A 13,990-nucleotide genomic window follows, 5' to 3' on the forward strand; every position below is an offset into this window, starting at 1 on the left:
TTAGGGCTTTCACACACCCCCAAGCGGCATTATTACAAAGTCAGCTTAATTGCCCCCAACAATCTGGGTCCTCATTTTACCTACCTCGGAAGGATGGAAGGCTGAGTCAACCTTGAGCCTGGTGGGATGCGAACCTGCACTAATTGCAGGCAGCTGGTGTTACTTAAGGAGGCATTAGCCCACTGCTCCACCAAGGCTCTATGATTTAGTTAATAAACTCAGTGGCTGGGCTCCCAAAAGAGGAACTCAAACGCAAACCAGTCAGGATCTGAACCCTTCCCAGCCCGCGCGGCCAAGTGCCGAGCAGTCCGCAGCCTCAGGAAGGGACTGCGAAGAGCGCAGTAACGTCTTGAGAACCGAGAGTTCCGTCATCCGTTCCTCAGATGAATGAAGGCGGACAATAGTCCTCTTTCCAGGCGACTTCCCCCCCCCCCGCTCCCCCAAACCTCAAAAGCAGCCGGCCGAGCCAAAGCCGAGGGCGGCCTTCCGGAGGACCACCTCCGCGGGCGGGCGGGCGGGCGAGCAAACGGACGCAGTTCTCGCTGGCCTACCGAGAGCATCAAGAGGCGCCGGGAAAAGGCGGGAAGGGACCTGCCGTGCAATCGCGGGGCTGGGGCGGCCCATAGCGGCGAAGGAGCGCGCTGCGGCCGGCTCTTCCTGCTCCTCCCAGCAGGGCCGGGGGCCAGGGCAAGAGCGGGAGAGAGATGGAGGAAGAGAAGGCGGAGAAGGCCGGGGCTGAGCCCAGGCGGCGGAGAAGCCGGCACCACTCTAGCGGGCGTCGCAGCTCGGAGCGATCGCCGAGTCCCGGCCGGCTGGACGTGAGCTCGCCGCATTTCGACCCGCTGTTGGCGCTGTATTCGGAGCGGACCCCGTTGCCTTACCCGGCCGCGCCCTGCTTCAACAATCTGGCCGAGTACGAGAGCTTCCAGCGCGGCCTGCTCCGCGCCCCGGGTCGCTCTCGAGCAGCCGTTGGCCGCGGCAGCCGCTCCGCCGGGACGCGTGCTCGGAGCCGGGCCGGCCGAGCAGCCGCCGCCGACCCCGAGCGCCTACAGCGGCTCCGCAACCTCATGCTGGTCAAGGAGCCCGGGCCAGAAGCGGCGGAGAGAGCGAGGGCGCGGGGCAGGAAGGCGCCGCGCAACGTTCTCACCAAGATGCCCCGTAAGCTGAACGGCGTTTAGCGCAAACCCTCTCCTTTCAGACGAAATGCCACGATTCCTCAACCCTCCCGCCTCAAATATCTGCCCGAAGGGCACGCCACTCTGCTCGTGTCAGAGTCTGGTTGTCGGCAAGCAGTTCGGGAGGGGGGGGGTTGGGTGCCGCATGTGAGATCTGGCAGTGCGCGCAGTTTGTGCATACGGACGAGCTGTGAAGTCTAGACCAGGGGTCGGCAACCTTGGCTCTTTTATGACTCGCGGACTTCAACTCCCAGAATTCCCGAGCCAGCTATGCTGGCTCGGGAATTCTGGGAGTTGAAGTCCGCGAGTCATAAAAGAGCCAAGGTTGCCGACCCCTGGTCTAGAATATACTGCTGCGTGTTGGGCTTTGATCCGGGACGGCTCTGCGTCTGGGCATTGGGCACAACAGATAGGCACGAATGTAAAACTCCAGTGGGTGCAGAACAAGCTTGTCTAAAGAGAGAGGGGGGGGGGTTTCTAAAAATTAATAGTTTTCCCCAAAACAATTTTTTTTAAAACAGTTCCCGTAATTCTTTTTTCCAGTTGCAATTGATTTAAGTTAAGAGTAGGTGCTAAAAGAGAGTGAAAAAAGTGGAGAATGCAGAACTGGGGGGGAGGATGGCCTATTTTGAAGGTAGGTAGTATGAAAAGGAGCCCTGGCAAGCCATTTTGCAGCTAGAGTAGGTGGATGTGTCGCACGCACCACGCCGATTATAAACTAGTGCCTGGTTATTTATTTAGTGTGAATCGACGATATGGGTTCAATTATTAAACCATAATTAGGCCGAATTGAAATACTGTATGTGGGTCACAATTAGCCAGCAAATATGATCCAAGGAAACACCTGGTTAAAGAGTTTGAAAATTTGAGGTGCAGTGAGGGAAGGTCCTGGTCTTGGGTGCTTTGATCTTTCAGGAAAGAAAGGCATTGGGGAGTTTGCTTTAGTGATTAAGGCACCAGGCTAGAAACCCGGAGATTGTGAGTTCTAGTCCTGCCTTAGGCATGAAAGTCAGTTGGATGCCTTTGGGCCAAATACTCTCTTTCAGCCCAACCCACCTCAATAGGGTTGTAAGGAAAATAAGAGAAGGAAGGAGCATTAGATATGTTTGTTGCCTTGAGTCATTTATAAAAAATAGTAAAAGCAGGATAAAAAAGAACAAAAATACTGAAGGTGATCAGATTTTCTGCATTTGTCAATGAAGCATAATGAAAGAAAGATGCCCAGCTATGTTTTGGAGACTAGACTGTTCCATCTTCTGAGGTACAAGAGGTCAGAAGGTCCTTATAGATTCATCCTGTGCTGTAGCAAAGCAGGATTGAATGTGGGCAGTGCCTTGAGTGTGTGTGTGACCCTGTAAATGCTATTTGGATAAATAAGAGAAGATGTACATCTATTAAATGAAAAATTGAGATTACTTTCACCATGGGACCACAGAGCTTTAGTAGATTGCCACATTTACTGGACTGCTTGAAAATTGATTAAAGAGATGATCATAATTGGCCAATGATTTTTTTTCTGATGGAATAACAATAGGAAGAGGGAGAGAACTGTCCAAGGTATTTTTTTGGGAAAGCACCAAGATATTGCTGACATCCTTAAGCATAAGGAATTGAGGTAGAATGGCTTGGAACTATTTCTGGTAATAGAACTATAGTTGGTGGAATATAAAGAATCTGAAATTTCTACTAGCTTAGATGCTCTAGATCGGGTCAGGAACCTGAAACAGTGAAAGAGCCACTCGGAACCGGTTCCCTCACAAAAGGAAAAACTGGGAGCCGCAAAAAATGTGTGCGCATGCGCATACATGCGTGCATGCGCAGAACAGGGTTTGAAGAGTGGAGCCAAGGCAAGATATAAACCTACCCTGCATATTTGAATTGATTGGTTGAACTTTTTTAGTCCCTCCTTTTTTTTTGGACTACACATAGCAGAGGACTGGGAGCCGCAGGAGACGGCTCAGCCGCGGGTTGCAGACCTGTGCTCTAGATGCTGTTAAGTATTCCTGTTTAGATGAGATTGAGAGTAGCTTCAAGATAAAAGCTGTACTACCGGTCCAGCATGAAGTAAATACAAACTGCCTGTATTTTCTCCAACATGTTGCGCACACATATCAAATAACTTTCAAAAACACATTTCGAACGTAAGGCATGTATTTTATTCTGCATTCTAAAATAATGTTCAAAGGTTGTGCTGAGGAGGTCTGGCTATCAGTAGCTAATACTAACAGCATGCAAGAGATTTTGGATTTTAAACATTTCAGATTTGAAATAATATCTTAGGTTCAAAATAGTTATTCTAATCTTACTGGGAAGTGTTCTTATGTTGTACTGATCATTCTGTAGGGTTGTAACCTCTCGTTTCAAAATTATTCTGTCCAGTATAATTCATAATGTTTTGCAGCCTCCTAATTGACATAACTCTGTCATTTGCAGGAACTTGCTTTTTTTTCCCTTTCCAAAGCTTATTTTTTCAGGTTTGAATTAAGATGACTAGACTTGGAGAAAAAGCTGTAAGCAGCATTTTGAAAGCCTAGAACTTGACATTGTCTTTTGCAGCAGTTGTAGCAATAGTTAGGTTGTTATGATCTTAGTTCTTAAGCTTTATTTCAGGCTTATAAATATAGTGCAGAAGTTATGATAATAGAATAACAGGCAAACCTCTATGTTAATGTCTGTTATTTGAAAATATGTATGTATTCTTTGGGTTGTGCTTTCCAATTGATGTGAGGTGATAATACAAAAAAAAGGATTTATCATCTACTTGTCATCTGGCTCATAAAGTATAGAAGCTTTTAACTTTATTGAGCTCATTTCAATGAATCTTCCAAGGGATTCCAGATTCCAAAAGCATAGTGGAGGTAGCATAGTGCAGTGTGGAAATTTGCAGTGAAGTGGCAAAATTACATATTGTTAAGTGTGCCTAAATGACCTTGTGCACGCCCTGACCATCCTCCAGATGGGTTGATTTCAACTCATAGACTTCCTCAGTCAGCCTACACTTTGTTGAAAATAGTCACAATCTCCTAAATCCACAGTACAAGATATATTTATTTTATTTTTTATTTATTTTAATACCATTTATATCCCGCCCTTCTCCGAAGACTCAGGGCGGCTTACAATTTAAGCACAAACCAATGTGCTTAGCAATAGCCTTCATTCTATGTATATGCCTGCTTATTAGGGCCCCCCCAAGCGGCATTATTACAAAGTCAGCTTATTGCCCCCAACAATCTGGGTCCTCATATATATATATATCTAGGTAGTGGAAGGATATTTAAATGATAGGAAGCTGGGGAAAAAGAAGAATTTTGGACTGGCTTGGAGCAACTGCAGTTTACTATATCTTATGATGATTCCTCTCCAAAAGAAAAAGCTGTTGCCAATGGTTAGAACCATTCCTGGACATTTCCTCCTTCCCAGTATCTGTGTGAGGGAGAGAGATACACTTACAGAATCTGTACAAAAAAGAGTAAGTCCAGGACTCCAAACTCCATATTAGATAATTAAGTATCCTTTTAATGCTAACATGATCCTTTTTATCCAAAGAGGTGGCTGCTATATTTATTTGTCACTTATAATAAATTATGAGATATAGAAGACTAATTTGCAAGATTAGAATTTAGACTGCATTGATTGTTGTTTGGTTACTGACATGATTATCAACCAGAAATATTAACTACTGCATAGTGATAAGCTTTTTAATAATCCTTTAGAATTGGGATATTAAGCATACGTACTGTGCTAAACATCCATTTCACCACTACTGCATATCTATTTACATACCCATAAACTCTGTATGATTAATTATAAGTCTGCAGTGCCTAAAGCCAGAGAAAAATTCCGTGACATTACGAATAACACTCGTTAATGTTTGGAGAACTATTATACAGTATTTGGTTAAATGATTCTCACAGAATAAAAATGTGCTATTCTTTTTGTTTTAGAGGGGTGTAAAATCAAGGAACCGTGTCAGTTAATGCTTAATAAGAAGGTAGATGAAACATTTGGGAATTTTCAGATGTACAGTCCTGAATAATACAAGGCAAAATTGCCCTGCAGGTATTCTCACTTTTGCCTTGTGGGCAGAAGTATAATTCAAATAATAATAGCAATAATAGCTGCAAACTGTTTGTCCTACAGCAAATGATGGTGGTTATTTTTCTTTCCAGTTCATGAAGGCAGTCCACTTGGGGAACTCCACCGTTGTGTCCGTGATGGTGTCAAGGTCAATGTCCATATTCGGACTTTCAAGGGGCTTCGTGGTGTCTGCACTGGATTCTTGGTTGCATTTGACAAGTTCTGGAATATGGTAATCATGGACATTTCCCTTCTGTGTTTTTTTTTCCCTAGCATTTATTTGACAGCTTCAGACCACCCACCCACGTGAATGTAGGTAGGTAGGAGAGCAAGCAGGACTTTGGGGGTGTGGCATTTCCGATGCAAGAAAATGTCAAAAGAATTTGGGCTTTGTGTTTCCTCTTTTAAGTGTATGGAATTACTGTTAAATGTAAATGGGCTTATTCTCATAATGAAATAAAAATTCTGGGTGAGCAAAGTGGGCGTCCTATTGCTTTCATAATATCTCAATCAGACAATGAGAACAAATATCAGATCATTGCTTTATGTTGATATCCTTCTGACTTCTGTCACCTTTCCCCACTGTGACTCCAAATTTTATGTTAAGGAGATCCTATATATTTTAAGTCTTTCTGCCTATTTGCCTTGCCCCAGGCCCTGACTGATGTAGACGAGACGTACCGAAAACCAGTGCTGGGTAAAGCTTTCTACGTGGAGCCACAGTTGACCCTCACCAGAGTAAGTTCCACTCTCCACAATATCACGTATGTTTCAAAAAGACATGGCTCCTTCCTCCCTTCCTTTACCTTATAAAAGTCGGATTACACTGCTAGCAAAGAAGGAAGGAAGGTTATTTCTTCTTTTAATAATTGGCAGAGATGTAGCCCAATACAATCATTTGGGAGTTTTAAGTGTGTTCAGAGTTTAGCTTCTTTCTCTCCAGTGGTTTGATTCGGTGGCTCTCACCTTATTTTTGCTTGTGTTTATTACTAAATGTTTGTACCAGTCACCAGAAACTCAGAATGATTTCAAACCAATTTCTAGATTCGTCAGAGTTACAGTCATCTCCTAATGCTGTAGAAACTAATCTTCGGTCTACTCGAGGAATCAGAATTTACAGAATGTCTATATAGCAGGACTTGGGAACACAACTGGCTAGCGGAGGCTTTCTTTACGAGGTTGTGGGCTTCTCACGGACACTTGGGTCTGTTACTGTAGAACACAATGCTGGACTAGATAGGCTTAAGCTTGACCCAATGAGGATGACCTTACGTGCTAGTTTTTTTCTCTTCCATTCTTCTTTATATTCCTTCATCAATACATTTGATCCATACTGAGGATGAAGATTGGCCTAATCACCAAAAGTCCACAAAGTTTGGCTTGGCTGACTACCAGATCATTAGCCAGGATTGCTCCTAAGCTCATCCTTCCCTAAGAGGTTAAAGTTAGGAAAGGCTGGGTCTTTGATCTTGTTTTGGGCTTTTTGCAGAAGGCAAATAGCAGCTTGTTTCTATAGCCTGCTGCCAGATGTTAGGAGAAGTAAGAATTGCCACCTGTCCTTTCATTCCAGATGTTCCATGGAGTGGGGGGGGGAAAGGAGAGAGTTTCTCATTCCTCTCATTGGTCTGATGTGGGAGCTGCCCTAGATAAGGCTTTTGAGGCTTTTTATGACATATTTTTCACTTGCCAAGTGCACCAGCTCTCCTTCCTTTTTCACTGAACTTTATTGCCCTGGAGGAAGTGGATGAGAGTTTCTCTGCTATTTGAGAGACAGGAAACCAGTTGCGAATGAATATAGGAATTTAAAAGAACTTGCTGTCATCAAGTTATGGTGAAGAATTAAGATGTTGTGGAGACCTTAAACAGTGGTAGTACTGGTTTAACTACACATCTACAGTGCAGAAGAGTGCATATTTTCTATGTACATAAATACAGATAGGGAAACAAAAGAAATTGTGTGTTTGTGTGGGTGTATTTGTTCTTTGGCAAGGTTCTTTTTTTAAAAAAAATATTGAAACAATCCTTGGTATGGGTTTTCTATTAACCGATTAATGTCTGTTGAAGACTTCGTAACAGTTAGTCCTATTGCACATGCACAGAAGAATGCATTTGGTATGTGTGCAATTTGTGTGCAATTTGGAAGGATTAGTCTGCTGCTAACCTGCTTGCTACACATACAGGACATGCTGAAATACAGAGCTCTAAGGACAGAAAAAAATCTTAGTGTAAATAGGAGATTTGTTGAGCAAACTAGATTTATCATCTTCTGGAACAGGGGTAGTCCATGAGTCATAAAAGAGCCGAGGTTGCCTACCCCTGTAAATCTAGAGCACTGCTTCTCAACCTTGACAATTTGAAGATATGTGGACTTCAACTCCCAGAATTCCTCAGGCAGCATGCTCTAGAGCAGGGGTGTCAAACTCGCAACATCACATGACGTGTTGCGATGTATCGTGACTTTTTTGCCATTGCCAACAAGGGTGGGCGCGGTTTCACTACGATGCATCTGGCTCACAGGCTGGCAGTTTGACACCCCTGCTCTAGAAGTAGTTCCACTATTAATACTAATAGTATTCTTTGTGCAGCAGAACTATACAGATTTTTATCTGCTCGTGCATCATTTCAGCATGTGAATGGCATTATCCTGAGTGCTAACTAACACCATCTTTGGCAAGCTCTATTTATTAACCAGAAATAGTTGATAGATGTTGGAAGCTGGAAGTGAAGATTGAATGTACATATAAGTACAAAACAGAAAGCTTTTAAATAAAAACAAACAGGGAGTTCACACATGAACCATCCAAAGGAGAAGTCAGTTCCTGTCTTTTATCTATTCTCTTGGAAATTATGTCTTGTAAAAATCCTAAATGCAGCTTTCACCATATTGGTGCATGTTTTGCTTGCTTTAGGAGGAATATTCTAGGCTCAATCACAGGAGCAGTTAACACAGCTTAACATTTAATATCTTATGGTTGTTCTGATTGAGAAGAGTTGTAGCAGTGATTGTTATCAGGGTATTTGTCCTGTGATAGCCTTTTTACTGCTGTGCAGCAATAAGTGAAAGGTGAGCTTGCATCCTTTCTCAATTGTCATTAGATTTTTCAAGTGTAAATTTATTTACGTTACTATCATTTAACATTTAATATTGGCAGTTCACTGGCTACTATGTAAAATTGAAATGATCCCACCTCAGAAGTATTTTAATGCAATGATTTAGCTCTAAGGCATAATAACATGGAATAAAATTGTGGCAGATTTTTTACTGCATGTGTACTTTACGAGAAGTGTGTGAATCATGCATAGTCATGTCTATAGAAAAAGCAAGGAGCCATGGTGACGCAGTAGTTAGAATGCAGTAAAGGTAAAGGTTCCCCCGCACACGCGTGCTAGTCGTTTCCGACTCTAGGGGCCGGTGCTCATCTCCGTTTCAAAGCCGAAGAGCCAGCGCTTGTCCGAGGACGCCTCCATGGTCATGTGGCCAGCATGACTAGACGCCAAAGGCGCACGGAATGCTGTTACCTTCCCACCATAGTGGTCCCTATTTTTCTACTTGCATTTTTACGTGCTTTCGAACTGCTAGATTGGCAGAAGCTGGAACAAGTAACAGGCGCTCACTCTGTTACGCGGCACCCGGGATTCGACCCGCCAAACTGCCGATCTTCTGATCGACAAGCTCAGCGTCCTAACCCACTGAGCCACCACGTCCCTTTAGAATGCAGTATTGCAGGCTAATTCAGCTCACTGCCAGGAGTTCGATCCCAAGGTTGACTCAGCCTTCCATCCTTCTGAGGTCAGTAAAACAACCCAGATTGTTGGGGTCAATATGCTGACTCTGTAAACCACTTGGAGAGAGGGCTGTGAAACATTACGAAGCAGTACGTAAGTCTAAATGCTATTGCTATTGCTATTGAAGAACTTGTTGACTAAGGAAAAATAGATCCTTTCTTTTGCAAAAGAAAACATATTAAATCTTTAACTTACAAACACATTTTAATTGGACAAAAGAGTAAGGGCTTTTCCTTCAAAGAGATTAGTTTCCTGTGTTTATCCTTGCTTTGAACAGGTCAGTCAGAGTATAAAATAACTCTGTGTCGTCTCTTATGACTTGTGAATTTATTTCCAATGTTTCTCTGTAGCTCTTTGACAGACTGAGGTTGCAGGAGTCCTTGGTTAAAAAAGAAGCCGATGTAAAGATGACTGCGGACTTGCCAGCCCTTCCATATGATCCAAGGACATCGAGGAGGAAATCTGAGTCGGGTAGGGGAAGATCAGAGGAGAAACATGGAGCAAAGAAGCATGCCAGCAGAGAGAGGACACGAAGCTCTAGTTTGCCGAAAGTCTCTGGGAGAGACACAGATTTGCCCAGCAGAATCTCCCAAGTAGAGGAGAAGAGCCCGGGTGGCAAAAGAGGTCGTTCCCAAAAAAGGCAGAGGCCCAAAGTGGATTATCAGCAAGTGTTTACAAGACACATAAACCAGATTTTCATTCGAGGAGAAAATGTCCTGCTTGTTCACCTGGCACAGTGATCTCATTGACTGATTTCAGCCACAGCAGCTCAGTGGTGAAAAGAAACAGTATTTTAATTCTTTTTTTTCCTTTTGGCCAAAAGAAGGAGAGGATTATAGACCTAGAGACTTGAGCCAATGGTCTATTGGAGTGGACTGGAATTTATCTACAGCTGATGCCCTAAACTTTGGGAGATACACAGGCTGTGTGGCTTTCAAAATTGTACTGCTTGGATACGGAGTGACTTTCATTGTACAGTAAATATTTAAAATCTGCAGCATTTACAGCTGGCTAAGTGGGTCTGGAAAAGCACTGATACTTCCATGAGAAATGTGAATTGAGTTAAGGGACAGAATGCTGAAAGTTTGTGAAAAGTTGCTGCAGCTGTAGGAATTAGCTTGCTTCAAGCTATCTCCCCCTTCTCCATACACTATGCACCGGGGGGAGTTGGGGGCAAAGGACTGGTCCAGCTTTGCATTGCAGGCCCTTAAGGGGTCCCATTATCAGAAGATGAATGGAAAGAAAAAAAAGAGTTTGCACTGCATCTACTGTAATTTAAAAAAAGACTTTCCTCACCAGTTCATCTTTTTTTTTCTTTTTCCGTGACCGAAAAAAGTGTTTGACCTTTTGTTTGGTATTTATAAAAACTGGGTCCTCCAACCAATTTTCTCTACTTGTTTTCCTACTCATTTCTGCCTGCAAACGATAGGTTTGAGCTTGTTTCAGTGTATTTTTCAACAACCCAGAAATTGTAGCTGTTTTTCCATCCGTTTTTGTGTCTTAACAATAAAGACGAAGATATACATATGCAGCTTAAAAAGGAAATGTTGAATGTATGCTTGGTGTTGCTATGTACTATCTGGTGGCTTTTGGAATCCGATTTCCCAGCAATTTTTAGTAACTACAGAGAATATCTACTTGCAATATCCACTAGGATTTTTCCAATTTTTTTCTTGGCTCTCAGTGATCTTTTTCAGATGCTGCTTGTTCTTGAGAAGCATGTTTAAAACTGCTGAAAAGAATGCATGATGATTTTTCCCAAAAAATGGTGCTAGTCGCAGCACCTCTGTATCCTTCAGCATCTGTCAGAATGGTGCCAATGTAATAATGCATGTATAAGGACAATGCCATGAAAATGTTTAGGGCACTATAAAATAGCACCTCTGCTTATAGGGAATGTGTTGAACGTATCAGTAGCTAGAGCAGATTCCCTTTAGTAGGAGAAATGCCATGAGGTCTTTTACAATTTTATTAAAATTGAATTCCAAAGCATCTATAAAAGTGTAATTAATATAATACATTTGGTGAGTCATTCTGCATTTCTAAAATAACTGGAAAATCTAATGACTGAGTTGCATTAAGCAAAGGTCAATTGTGATATATTTTTGTCTGAATGGCAAAACCAACTGTAATTTGCCTAATATTCTCCAAAGGGTATAAAAATCAAGCATTTGGGGGAGGGAGAAATCTTATCATCAGATTTTTTTTTAACAGATATTTTGGGGTACCAGAAGCATATTGGAAGGCATGCAGCTTTGCTGTTGCATGTGATGCTTATGTTGGAAGCAAAACAGGCAATTAAAAGAAAGCCTCATTGCTTCTTCTAAACACTTTCCCAGGGTGACTAAAGGTTTTGCCATCACTCCACCAACAACTAATGGAAAATCAATGTTCTTTTGGGATGCTGGAACCCTGAATTGCATAATAATAATTGCACAAAACAGGGAAGCCTGAGAAAGACATTTTCCTGACTCACATCAAGCCCATCCCTTTCGGAGCCCTCAAAAAAGTTAAAAATAATCATGAAAGGCAATCTTCAGTGCAAATGCATGAGGAGAAAGTTGAGTGGCTCTCATTCTCAAGTTTTATTTTAAATTAGGGTAAAGTGTGACAATGCACATAACATTTAATTTTCTCCAGTGATGAATGAGTCAAACATCAAATTTTATGTCATCGGTGTAATCCGGTGCACGATAGTAAATAGGGTAATAGTCAAGGAAAGAAGCTAGGAAGCAATATGTATAGGATGCAAGCAAATTTGTGTGTAATTGTATTTATTTTAACAAAAATGGGAATGATATATGCAAAATGTGGGTCTTCCATAGTATCTTCTTTGCTATTCTATGTTGTTGGGTTTGTTTTTTTTAAAAAAAGAATGTCAGTACATGTTTTGATGTGAGATAGCTTCAGTTTCTTGCAGCAATCCGTGGCCCTTTCTGATTTTCTCCAGCCTCTTTGTAATATTTCTTTCCAAGGTAGTCTTCTCTGGTGCCTTCAGATATATTTCTTATGAATTGCATCTAGATTGCACCTAGTTAGAGTAGGCTCACAAGTGTCCAGGAGAAGCTGCAGTGATATCATGTGCAACATTACATCATCTACTCCCCGTGCACTGTAAGAGTCTTATGGCTGGGTTCAAAGTGTTTGATACCAATTTTGACTTCCCTTGGATGACCACAAAATTTTGAGTATTGCTCAGGAGTTCTTTAACTCACTTGATTCATGGATATCTCTTACTTTTTTAAAATCCCATTTTTTTCCTTCGTTTTTGAATGTTACTGCCATATTCATTCTGGAGGTTTGGACTGATTTATGTGCCTCAGTAATAGGGTCAAAAGCTAGTAGTAGAATGGATTATTTAAATTTAGTTGGGTGATTTTCCATTAATGATCCATTTCCATGCTTGAACAGACTGCATGTATATTAAGTACAATGCATTCTCCCTTTTTCTTTCTTTTTCCACATCAATAGCTGAATATATACTTCAGTGTTTTGATTCTCTTGTTTCATTTTCAGCTTTTTATTGTGATAGCTTTTTTTAAAAAACAACAACAACAACCCTAAGTTTAATATCGTACCTAGTTTTTTGTTTCTGTGTAATGAAAGCTAAACTTTCTGGGTACATCCGTATTTGTAAAATAGAATACTGTGTGTACGTTGGTTCTATATGTATCACTATTTATCGTTTATGTTTGTCTTCTACAGTATTCTGTCAGATATTTAAGGGCAGAAGTTTCTTGACAGAGTCATGTTCCCTTATATTGGAACTTAATTTCAAAAGTTCAGAATATCTCTCTGACTTTCCTTTGCAGCTTTTTCTTCATGTAGTTTCTAAAGTGCCATTACTGAAGTAGAAGTAATCCAGGATTCATCTCATTCCTTGACCTTTGTTTCTGCATAAACACTATATATCACCAATATTTCTAAGTCATCTTTATTTTTAAATCATATAAATCTTAAATAGCTTGTTGGCAGTTTTACTTCAAAACGTCTTGGTGCTAAGCTTAATTTCCAAGGTGTTATTTCTCATATGCTAAGTATAAATGTATTTGGAAACAGCCTGTCTTCCTTTATGCCCTCGATCCATAGCAGCTTAACTCAGGATGTCTTAATTCATTTCTGCAGAAATGTCTTTGCCAGAATGGAACATGTACTACCAAAACACAGTTTAAAGAAATATTTAAAAGCTACCAAGGCATAGTTTAATAGCCAGTAGAGATACTGTATGCAAAAAAAACAAAACTTGAAAAAGATAGTTTGAGACTAGAGGCCATGCAAATACCACGGGTGGATTACTTAGCTGTGAGAAAAAGGATTAATATTTTGATTGCTTTATTGGAAAGTGCAACAATCGTGTATCCTCAGTTCGACTAAAAAAGAAAAAGTAAGCAAAACTAAAATACAAAAGAAACCTACCTTCAGATGTGTTAGTCAAACTGGGCCTCGTCCTATTCTGCGCATTTCAGTTGAAGAAAAATCTATGGAGACAATCTTAAAACTCACATTGTCTGTTGGCAAAAACAGAAGTTCCATTTGGACAGTGTTTAAAAATGCTTCTCTGTGACCACATACTGTTTGTTAAGTTTATCGTTGTGAACTAGATAATGTGTTGAGTTGTTCAGCTGTTTACAGGATTTTTTACATCAGTGGTATGAAATAAGTTGTGGAGGACAGTTATAAAATGACAGTTGCTTCTACTGTTCTTCTCCCTTCCCCCACTCCTCCTCCCCCCCCACTCCTCCTCCTTCCATTGTGTCTTCACAGAAGCTACATTTAACCTCTGCCATACTATGCAAGTATTCCCTTTTATGAAGATAGGAAAAGTTGGTCATCCTCTGTAACAGCAGACATATTGGCTCTCACTGGATAGGATTTTTGGACGTTAATATGAAGAGTGTCTGTTACTAGCACATCTTAAAACAATCTTCTTCTCTTGAAGATTTTCTGTCACA

At 41.4% G+C, this 13,990-nt stretch overlaps 1 protein-coding gene across 1 annotated transcript; it reads left to right on the forward strand.

The window, feature by feature from the left end:
- The first annotated feature begins 684 nt into the window (after positions 1-684).
- On the forward strand, positions 685-13,280 carry LSM11 (LSM11, U7 small nuclear RNA associated). Its single transcript, XM_081317376.1, has 4 exons — positions 685-1,158; positions 5,345-5,484; positions 5,907-5,990; positions 9,389-13,280. Exons 1-4 carry the CDS (start codon positions 705-707, stop codon positions 9,776-9,778), a joined length of 1,068 nt encoding a protein of 355 aa, XP_081173502.1. The 5' UTR covers positions 685-704; the 3' UTR covers positions 9,779-13,280.
- Positions 13,281-13,990: the final 710 nt, after the last annotated feature.

This window comes from Vipera berus (assembly GCF_964194415.1).
Source record: "Vipera berus genome assembly, chromosome: 2".
NCBI lineage: Eukaryota > Metazoa > Chordata > Lepidosauria > Squamata > Viperidae > Vipera > Vipera berus.